The 11386-nt window shown below is 37.4% G+C and overlaps 2 protein-coding genes across 3 annotated transcripts; both read left to right on the top strand.

The window, feature by feature from the left end:
- The first annotated feature begins 620 nt into the window (after nucleotides 1-620).
- Nucleotides 621-4460, top strand: LOC308684773 (cytochrome P450 2F2-like). 2 transcript variants are annotated; one of them, XM_081356047.1, is made up of 9 exons: nucleotides 621-829; nucleotides 917-1079; nucleotides 1829-1981; nucleotides 2111-2271; nucleotides 2633-2806; nucleotides 2969-3107; nucleotides 3449-3636; nucleotides 3709-3850; nucleotides 3950-4460. In XM_081356047.1, the coding sequence occupies exons 1-9, from the start codon at nucleotides 668-670 to the stop codon at nucleotides 4141-4143; spliced, it is 1476 nt and encodes a 491-aa protein (XP_081212173.1). In that variant the 5' UTR covers nucleotides 621-667; the 3' UTR covers nucleotides 4144-4460. The 2 variants fall into 2 exon arrangements, 1 of the variants encoding a protein (XP_081212173.1); XR_014029397.1 differs by having other exon boundaries at nucleotides 622-829; nucleotides 3749-3850; nucleotides 3950-4458.
- Nucleotides 4461-5910: 1450 nt separating this feature from the next.
- Nucleotides 5911-11018, top strand: setd6 (SET domain containing 6, protein lysine methyltransferase). The gene is made up of 9 exons (XM_081356394.1): nucleotides 5911-6102; nucleotides 6239-6322; nucleotides 6963-7107; nucleotides 7189-7330; nucleotides 7420-7614; nucleotides 8257-8383; nucleotides 8458-8638; nucleotides 8723-8865; nucleotides 9908-11018. Exons 1-9 carry the CDS (start codon nucleotides 6076-6078, stop codon nucleotides 10232-10234), a joined length of 1371 nt encoding a protein of 456 aa, XP_081212520.1. The 5' UTR covers nucleotides 5911-6075; the 3' UTR covers nucleotides 10235-11018.
- Nucleotides 11019-11386: the final 368 nt, after the last annotated feature.

Raw genomic sequence — 11386 nt, 5'->3', positions numbered from 1 at the left:
ATAGTTGGCTCTTGTCTGAATGTTTGCCAGAGTGGTTTTATTTTGTTCACTTAATCATTTGTAGGGTTATAATAATTGTTGAAATCTAAAAATGAAAAACTGGAACTCTAGTCTTCAGTGTCACGTGATTCTTCAGAAATCATTCAAATATGATAATTTGTTCTCAATAAACATTTAATGTTGAAAACAAGTTTGCGGCATCATATTTTTGTGGACACTGTGATGCATTTGTTCAGGGTTCTTTGATGAACATGAAGTTCAAAAGAACAGCATTTATTTGAAATAGAAATCTTTTGTATCCCCGGTTTCACAGACGCCTAGGCTTTAAGCTAGTCCCAGACTAAAATGCTTGTTTGAACTCTTTTAACTGAAAGCAACTTGCACTGACATACCTTAAAATATGTCAGTGCCATTGTTTTGTCTCAAGATGCACAAATCCCTGTGAAGGGATTTGTATTTAATTACAGAGTTCAAACCAGTTGAATTCAGGTGAATATAGAAATGCAGAAATTTGAGCAGTGCTTGTTTGTCTGGGTTCATTTTATCTTTCTGGAACACTGCCAATATCTGTTCAGATAGGAGATATACCAAGATATTGAGTGGTTGGAGTTCACAAGCTTGTTTTGCTTGAGTGAAACAGAGAGACAACAGCTGGACATCAGTCAGCATGCTGGGCTCTTTGATTCTCCTGTGGACAGGTATCTTATTCATCTTCCTGCTAGTCCGGATCCAAAGGCCGAAGAATTTTCCTCCAGGACCTCGTCCTTTGCCAGTATTTGGGAATCTGCTTCATGTGAACATGGCCAATCCTTTGAAGGATTTTGAAAGAGTATGGCTTTATTTTATGTCATCTAAAGTTAAAACATTTCTTTTTTTATCTTGTTTGTAAAATAATTTTCCTTTTGTTTTGTTTTAGTTTGCAGAACGATATGGGAATATTTTCAGTCTGTATACTGGATCAAAACCAGCAGTTTTTCTGAATAGTTTTGAGGTTATCAAGGAAGCTCTGGTGACAAAGGCTCAAGACTTCTCAGGACGGCCTCAAGACTTCATGATCAGTCATATCTCGGAGAATAAAGGTAACTCCTACTACAAGCTGTATCAGCTAAGTAAATAACAGTCTAGCCTAGCGAGTGTGAAATTTCTGTTATACAACAGTTCAGTAAAGAGTGACTTACATATTAGTCAGACAGACACAACATGACTCTTTTGCTCCGCCAGCGAAAATAGTTCCAACCGTACTGCATCAATTATGTCGTTCCTGAATGTTGAACAAATTAGCCGCGTGCATGACCCACGACAGAAACTTGTCGCCACCTACTGGCGTAAAGCCGAAAGTATACCTTTTCCGCCTTCCGCTAGTATCACTCCGCGTCGCCCAAGCATGCACGAGTGATTTGAGCAGTTGGTCCACAAGGTAGGCTATTGCGCACAACGCAACACAACAGGACTAAGTAAAAAGTAGCCTACAGTTTATATCAGGATCAGGAACACAATCCCCCGGTTTCACAGTCAAGTTTCAGGACTAGACCCAGACTAAAATGCATGTTTGAACTGTTTTAACTGAAAGCAACTTGCACTATCTTAAAATATGTCAGTGCCATTGTTTTGTCTCAAGATGCACACCAGTAATGTTTTTTTTTTCTAAGGCATGTTTATAACAGCTACTTAAATATTCTAACTGAAAACTAAGGCATAATCCTGGCTTAATCTAAGCCCTGACTGTGAAACCAGGTCTACATGTCATAATATGAGATAAATAAAAACTGTTGGAATATGTTTAGTGCTAGAAACCCTACAACTTTTAACTAACATCATTTTACTAAAGGTATTATATTGGCTAACTATGGCCCCCTTTGGAAGGATCATCGACGCTTTGCTTTGATGACCATGAAGAACTTTGGCCTGGGGAAGCAGTCCATGGAGGAGAGAATTCTGGGAGAGATTTCACACATTGTTGCTTACTTAGACAAAAATGCTGGTATTTATTTATATGTGTTTTTTAAAAAGTTTAGATCGACAAGATGGAGACAATGTGATTTATTTCTTTCTTTTATACATCAGCTGACAAGGAAAATGTCAATATTTTAAATTGATTTACATTGTACAGGAGGAACTGTGAATCCTCAAAATATGTTCCACAAATTTGCATCAAATATTATCGGCTTGGTTCTGTCCGGATCCCGTTTTGATTACAACAGTGAATTCCTTCAGTGCTTCGTTCAGCTCTTTACAGAGATTTCAAAGATCCTCAATGGACCATGGAACATGGTAAGATTTTAGATCAAAACACCCATTAAATTGCTTGACAATTGCAGTTACATGCTATTGCTAATCAGAGGAAGTTGGTAAAGTTGGCTAACAGGGGGAGGGAAATTCTCATTCTGAGCATCTGATTGGACAAAAATCTATGTAGTGCAGGATGAGTCATGAATGTATAATTGGTCTTTTTCTGTCTGATAAGCCTGTATAACTGCTATATATGTATTTTTGTCAACATTTAGAGTTTTTTATGTTATGTTTTTTTAGAATAAATAATATAATATTTTCATTTCACTAAATGTGACTGACATTCAAATTTGGGCTTGCATTTTAGAGTAATTGTATAAGATTGTATGTCCTTTCCTAACAGATATATGACACATTTCCTTTATTGAGAATCTTGCCCCTGCCTTTTAAAAAAGCCTTTGATAATGTGAAGAAGTTAAAAGATATAAATATAAGTCTGATTGCTGAACACAAGAGCACAAGAGTTCCAGGAGAGCCGAGAGATTTCATTGACTGCTATCTGGATGAGCTTGATAAGGTGAGAGTTTCTTCTGACAAGGGTCCAAACTTCTAAGACCAAATTGAAAACCAGAGGTTCAAAATCTAATCTAATTTAAATCTGGAAATACTGTGTCACGTTATTCTTGAACAAATGCACCATAGTTTGAGACTCAAATGAATGATATCTTACATTCCCCAGAGAAAAAATGATGGCTCCACCTTTTCTGAGAAACAGCTCATCATGAACATTTTGGATTTGCACTTTGCAGGGACTGATACCACTTCCAACACCCTCCTAACTGCTTTTCTGTACCTCATGACCCACCCAGAGGTTCAAGGTCTGTGTTTAAAAAAAGCTCACATTCATTTTTGCTTAATTTAAAGCAGGTTTCGGTTAAACCAGAGATAGTAGAGCAGTCTCTACAGCTACCATAATGTTGTTCAATATGACGGCTGTAGGAATGGATTAAATCGCTTTTTTGACTAGCGACGCAAGAACAGGCATTACCGTTTTTAAGTCTGAATTTAACTAAAAAAGCTAAATATATGATGTTTTGAATTCAATTGCTAATTTGACATTTTTTTAACTGGATATTGTCAACTCAGGTATATGTTAACATATTAGCTAACTCCTTTTAGAGAACTTAAACAGACAAACATGGCCTTGTTTTCTCATCAGCAAAATGTCAGCAAGAGATTGATGATGTTCTGGGGGGTAAAGATCAAGCATCGTATGAAGACAGACATGATATGCCGTACACACAGGCTGTGATTCATGAAGTTCAGCGCGTCGCTAACACTGTACCGCTAAGTGTGATTCACTGCACCACCAAAGACACTGAGCTGATGGGCTACAACATCCCGAAGGTGAGGAAACTTGCCTAGAAATCAGAGTTTTTCCTCTTTCAAATCAAATTTAAACTGTTTCTCCTCGGTCAGGGAACTTTAATCATTCCCAACCTCACCTCTGTACTAAAAGAAGAAGGCCAGTGGAAGTTTCCTCATGAATTCAACCCAGCCAACTTCCTGAATGAGCAGGGCCAGTTTGAGAAGCCTGAGGCCTTTATACCCTTCTCTACAGGTAACCATTCAGAAATGTTTTTTACAAAATGATACAACATTTTTTGTGTTGTATCTTTTCCAGACTTGTTCTGTGATCATCATGGTTTGTGTTTTACAGGTCCCCGTGTGTGTCTCGGTGAGGGTCTTGCGCGTATGGAGCTCTTCCTGGTCATGGTCACTCTGTTGCGCCGCTTCCAGTTTGTGTGGCCCGATGATGCCGGGGAACCAGATTACACCCCAGTGTACGGGGTCACCCTGATGCCAAAACCCTACAGAATGCACATCAAGTGCAGACAGACAGTCCAACAATAAATCATAATGCCAAATATTTTTTCCCTCTGCATAGGATATAATTTGATAAACAAATTACATTTGAACATCTAATATTAATTATAACATTATCTACAAAAACTTTGTGATAAATTTGTGATTCCTGTTCATCTACACTACCCATAATCCCAAAGTGGATTTGAAACTTTTTTGGAAACTCAATAAAAAGCTCAACATGTTCTGCCCCTTTCCATAAAGCACTTCAAAGGATGTTATCAAGTCAGTCTAAGCGAATGTTGCAATAATTTACATTATATGTCTATTATATATGCCACAATAAATGTTTATTCAAGTTGTTATATGTGGCCTTTGTGTCTGTTTTTGAGACATCCCTAGCAAATATCCCAGCAAATCTTCCCTTTCCACTGCTTTCATTTTGAAATATAGGTTTATATCTCAATAGCTAAATTCTGAAATAATGCAAGGGAAAAACACCTCCACCCAACCATCCATCCATCCACTCAGCCATCCATCCTATCCACCCATCCATCCATCCATCCATCCACTCACTCAGCCATCCATCCATATCACCCACCTATCCATCCATCCACTCAGCCATCCATCCTATCCACCCATTCATCCATCCATCCACTCAGCCATCCATCCTATCCACCCATCCATCCACTCACTCAGCCATCCATCCATATCACCCACCTATCCATCCATCCACTCAGCCATCCATCCTATCCACCCACCCACCCATTCATCCATCCACCCACTCAGCCATCCATCCACCCATCCATCCATCCACTCAGCCATCCATCCACCCATCCATCCATCCATCCATCCATCCATCCATCCATCCATCCATCCATCCATCCATCCACTCATCCACCCACCTATCCACCAACCCACCCACCCACCCACTCAGCCAGCCATCCATCCATCCATCCATCCATCCATCCATCTATCCATCCACCCAGACAGCCATCCATCCATCCATCCATCTATCCATCCACCCACCCAGTCAGCCACCCATCCATCCATCCATCTATCCATCCACCCACCCACTCAGCCATCCATCCACCAATCCCTCCATTCGTCCACCCACGTTTTTAAAAAGTCATTTTGTCTGTTTTCTAAACGTTTAAAACATCCAGTTTTTAAAATGTTTTTAAAGTTTCAGAATGTTCAGAGAACATTCAAAAGTAACAAGAAGCCTATAATATATGTATAAAAAAACAAACAAACAAACAGATGAACATCCAACTAAAATATCACAGAAAAAAAAAAAAAAACACAAACAATGTATAAATAATGTTTTTGTGCTAATGTTTTGAGAACATTATTGAATACTGGATAATTTTTAAAGAATATTTTGTTAATGTTACTGGAAGAATGTTTGTTAATATTTATGAGAGAACCTTGCCAGAACAATAGCCAAAGTTCTGAGAATGTTCCCTGTTAGCTGAGTGCTGTTTGAGATGGACAAGTGGAAATTTCCTCATGACTTAAATGAATGAGCAGGGCTGACCTGAGAAATCTGAAGCCTTTATGCCAGATAAAGATAACATTGTCTCTGTTTATATGCTTTATTTTATTGTCATAGTAAATTTATGTATGTTTGCTTAGTGAATTCTTTCCATATCCTTACACTTGTCTCAGTGAGTGAGGATCTAGTCTTATGTTTATCTGGCCTGAGGATGCATGAGAACCAGACTTCAACCCTGTGTTTGTTGGACTGATTATATAGCCTACGTATATGTAATAACAATAAGTTGATTTCTGTATTATTTTATTCTGTCGTTCACTTAACAGTATCGTAGGTGGCGCCATTGTACATTAATATGTTACTTTCTGCAGACGTACAGGAAGAAGAAGAAGAAGAAGTGACCGAAGCTCCTCACATGGATGGTCACCATAAAACAATATATATTTTAATATCTCACCGACGAGCTTGCATTTTAATGAAATATGGCGACAGACACAAAAAGGCCAAAGGTAAAAACAACGTTTCCTCAAGTTATTAATTCATAATTTAGATTCAAATATTGCCTCTAGCTTGAAACACAGATGTTTTACAGTTGTTGTGTATAATCATGATGAGGCTTCAGCATAGCATCATGTGTGGTTTCAGATAGATGATGAGATCTGTGTGCTGGACCCCCTGAAAAACTTCCTTCTGTGGTGTGATAGTGTGAAGCTGACGCTCAGCGATAAGGTAACCTGTTCATTTAATATCAATGTATATTGTAAATAAAATTGATAGCAAAAGCTTAGTAATATAGTAATATAAAATAATCACGGTTATTTTAGTTCTATTCATACACTAGTATTTATATATATTTTAAATTAGCTTTTATTTTTTATATTTTCAGTTTTCATTTTCATTTGAGCTGGTGTTAGTACTTTTGTTGTGCATTAATTTGTTATCTATTTATTTTCTTTGAGTAATTTTAGTACTTCAACTCATACATATCTTCAGTTAGTTGGCAACGTTTCAAATATATATTTTTGAGTTTAAGTTTTCCATCCCCATCTAATATTTTTTATTTAATTTCAGTGAGCTCTGTGACATCCTTAAGTACAAATACATGGTTATAGAAATTGTGGTCATGATGATAAAACCCTTTGAGATATTTACCAATGTTTTCAGATATACAAAGACTGTGCACTCATATTACTACTAAGCTTGGTGAACAGCTTTGGAGAATTTGATGTTTCCTCATTCAAAGAGATAATATGAAATATTATTAATTATCTGCCTGAGAGGCGTTTCAAAGATGGCCGCCAAGTGGCCCGAGCCTTGCCTTAAAGGGACTTTTATATTTACTCACCACAGTTGATATTAATTTATTTAGGTGTACTTAAGTAAAGAGGGTACAGTAGCTGAATATGGCATGCTTGCCAAAGAGGACATTGAAGAGGGACACATCTTGTTCTCCATTCCCAGAGAGACACTCCTACATCAGGGCACCACTAAAGTCAAAGGAGTGCTTGAAGAAGGTATGAGAACATTCAGGTTTATTGCAATTCCACCTCCTGTAGCTGGCTTGTAACCACCAAATTTTGATGGTTATTTTCTAGGGAAGAAAACTTTGGAGAGCGCATCAGGCTGGGTTCCGCTTCTTCTGGGTCTCCTATATGAGTACACATGTTCACAATCCCATTGGAAACCATATTTGTCTCTCTGGCCAGACTTTAAAACACTGGATCAGCCCATGTTCTGGTAAGTTTTGCAGTGAATATCTGCAGACCTTCAAGATATCCTTCAAGGATCCTTCAGTTCTTCATGGTCATGATGTCTCTGTTTTGAAGGTCCGAGGAGGAGCGTGATAAAGCCCTGAAAGGCACGGGAATTCCTGAGGCTGTCAACACTGATCTGAAAAAACTCCAGGATGAGTACAATAACATAGTCCTTCCTTTCATGAAGTCCCATCCTGACCTGTGGGACCCCGAGAAGCACAACCTGGAGCTCTACAAGAGCCTGGTAGCATTTGTAATGGCCTATAGGTGAGGTATCAATGAGCTTTAAGATTTGATTAAATTAAATTTGCAATTAAAATCGGTTGTTGGCGATATTTAAATGTATCGGTATAGATCAAATTGGATATTTAAATTGTGCATGCTATACATTTAAATGAGCTTTGCTATTATCTAACACTCACTAAAGTGACTAATAAATAAAACTGATAATCATCCCTAATTAATTTTTTTAATATTTCCTTACGTTTCTATGGAAGCATGTTTACGCCACATAAGAAAAAAAACATGCTTTGTAAATCATTATGACATAAAAAGTCAGATTTATGACACACTTAAGTTGAAATTCTGACTTAAGTCAGCTCTTACATATGACAAAAGCCTTACTTTTTCTTATTATTTTTTACTTTTATCTCAGATTTTTTTACTTTTATCTCATAATTTTTTACTTTTTCTTATAAATTTAACTTAATCTCATTTTTGTGACTTTTTAATCTCACAATGCCATAATTTTGACTGTATAATCTTATATTTTTTTATTTTAATGTCATAATTTTGACTTGGTATATCATAATTATTTTTTTTCTGTCATAATTAAGATTTACCAAAGCATGTTTATTTTTTTTCTGATGTGACAGAAATGGTATGTTTCTCAACATTTCCATGTCTCAGTTTTCAAGAGCCTGTAGAGGATGAGGATGATGAAGAAGAAAAACAGCCTAACCCTCCAATGATGGTGCCCATGGCTGACATGCTGAATCACGTTTCCAAGCACAACGCCAATCTGGAATATACCCCTGTATGTGGTGCAGACGTATTGCTTTTTTTTGATTGTTAATGCTTTTAAATCTCACGGCTCACATGTTCCAACAGGAGTGCCTAAAGATGGTGTCCGTACGGCACATTGGAAAGGGCGAGGAGGTCTTTAACACCTACGGACAGATGGCGAACTGGCAGCTCCTCCACATGTACGGCTTTGCAGAGCCGTTTCCTATGAATAGCAATGACACCGCGGATATACAGATGTCCAGTGTGTACAAAGCAGCATTGCAAGGTGTGACTTTATAGGTGTTTATAAAAAGAGGAACTTATTTAGCTTATAGAAATACATTTCGTGACGTTTTTTTTGCTTTTACAGTGGCACAAAATGAAGCAGATCAACGGCTCTTAGAGGACAAATGGAACATGTTGTGCGAGATGGAGATCGTCGGGGAGAAAGGAGTCTTTATCTTCGGACAGTTAGGCTCCCTCACTTACAATGAGCTCTACACTACTCTGAAGGTAACCGTTTGATCCACATGACAAAAAGTCAACAGTATATTTTGCTTGAATTATGTTTTTTTTTTTTAAGAAATGAATACTTTTATTAAGCAAGGACACATTAAATTGATAAAAAGTGACAGTAGGGTTTCTGCGAGTCTTAAATCAGAGCAGAAAGTCTTACATTTATGAAGTCGTGGAATTAAATGTTGCATGCATGGCAAATAATGAATATCCTCCTCAGTATTTTTGTCCTGTTACCAATACAAATATCGAAACATCTTTAAATTAAGATACAATGCAGTCTTGAAAAAATGTATCAAAATTAAGCAGTTTATGTTTAAAACTTTAGCCCATTGGTAGATATTTGTTCTTGTTTTGATCATAAACTCACTTTATTTTGATCAGTTGCACAGACTTCACATTTTGTCATCTTTTATTCTGAGGAAGAACATCACTATTTTGCTAATACAACTCATTGTTTCTCCTTTGACGTTACGTTTAAAGAACATAATGATGTGTGGTGTTCCCTTCAGTTTATTTCTTACATTTTCTTTACCTAGTCTTAAAAAGTCTAAAATTTATCTTCATAAAACCTGCAGAAACCTTGAAATGTAATGTTACAAAAAGATTTCTATTACTATCAAAAGATGTTCTTTTGAACTTTCCATTCATCAAAGAATCCAGAAAAACAAATGGTTTCCATAAAAACGCTTAAGTTTTATAATACATTATGTTTATATAAATTATCAATGTTGAACATATAAGAAATGTTTATTGAGCAGCAAATCAGCACATTAGAATGATTTCTGAAGGATCATGTGACACTGGAGACTGGAGTAATGATGCTGAAAACACAGCTTTGACATCACAGGAATAAATTACATTTTAAAATATAGTAAAGTAGAAAACAGTTTTTGTAAATGGTAATAATATTTCACAATATTACTATATTTTTGATCAAATAATTGCAGCCGTGGTGAGCATAAGAGACTTCTTTCAAAATCTTAATGATTCCAGACTTTTGACTAGTAGTGTATATATAATTTTTTTTCTTGAGTAGGTCCTTTGCATGTCAGTGCAAGATTTCGAGGAGTTCTGTGAAAACGAAGGCTGGGAGGAAGACGAAGAGGACGATGATGAGATGGAGGAGGCTCTGAGTTTCAGCAGACTGGCCGGGTTGTCAGCGGAGTGGAAGTGTCTCCTGCACACAGCATCTGCTTTGACGCTGGACTCTTATCCTGAGGATGTAGAGATGGACAGGAGGCGGCTGGAGGATCAGGGAGCTCTGGCTGAACTCGGCAGCAGAGAGAAGAGAGCTCTGCATGTGCGTTACGGTCAGAAGAGCATCCTACAGCGCTTGCAACAGCTCACCAAACCTGCGTCTTAATGGACGGATTCCACAAACAAGTCCTGATACTGCATTATGGGAAAACAGGAGAGAAGTCCTCAGGCAACATGGTGTAACTGAATTTGCTCACTGTATAATTTGTAGGTTTTTCATTTTGTATTCTTTACATTTCCCTTTAAGTAAAATAATTTGGAATCTTACGTTTCAGATTGTGTTTTGATTCTGAGCTGTTGTGGGGTGTAAGAACGCGTTTTTCCATTCCAATGCGGTACTTTTCCATTGTTTCTATGTAAACACGTGCTAGACGGACGTGTATAACCGTTGCGCTCGTGCCTTGCGTCGTTCTGTGTGACTTGGCGGGTTCAAGCCCATTTACATTTGGCATACGCTTTTATGTTGCATTGAAGGCATACTTTTTTTTTTAATATAAAAAAAGCTCGACTGTTTGAGCTTCAGTCACGTCAGAATTATGACATTTACAAGAACATTGAGCATGAACGTCGTTAGCTATGTTTCCATCCAAAGATGCGAATTTAACTTGTGCGCAAAATTGTAGTAGGCTATCGCATAAAACATTTGCGAATAAAGCAGCGTTTCAATCCAATGATTTCAAGAGAAAAACATTGTCACTTCCTGGGAAATGCCGCAACATCATAAATGCAGCGCTTTTCCCCAACATCTCGCAATAAACGTTGTTATCTTCTGTTCGGATGTTGGTGTTGGGAACGCCATCATGTGAGATGCTTCTGGGAGGGAATTGAACCACATCACGACAGACTTTGGCTCCGGGATTTCAGAATGATCAAACCAACATTTGAGGTGAAATTTGTCCACAGTTTAATCCAGATATCCAATCACATCCACTGTTGAAGCAAGTAGTTTATCTGCAAGTCATCTTATCGGATAAAAAGGTTGTGTATTTTTAAGGTTTATGCGCATCTTGGCATTTCCATCTACCTTTTTGTTGCGTTATATCAAAATGTGCATAAAAATAGGTGGATGGAAACAGCGACTGTAACGTCCTTCCAGTGAGAATTTTAAGCCTGACTTTCAGGCATGTCAATGAAAAATTAGCATTTTTCCATTTGAAGTTCATTAGTTTGTCAAGGTAATTCTAAATTCAATCAATTATACACCCAATTTAAACCCTTCCTTTCCACTAAGAATCCAGTCCAGCAAAATTCAGTTACT

This window comes from Scardinius erythrophthalmus (assembly GCF_964197995.2).
Source record: "Scardinius erythrophthalmus genome assembly, chromosome: 24".
Taxonomy (NCBI): domain Eukaryota; kingdom Metazoa; phylum Chordata; class Actinopteri; order Cypriniformes; family Leuciscidae; genus Scardinius; species Scardinius erythrophthalmus.
This window is presented reverse-complemented; position numbering and strand designations above follow the sequence as displayed.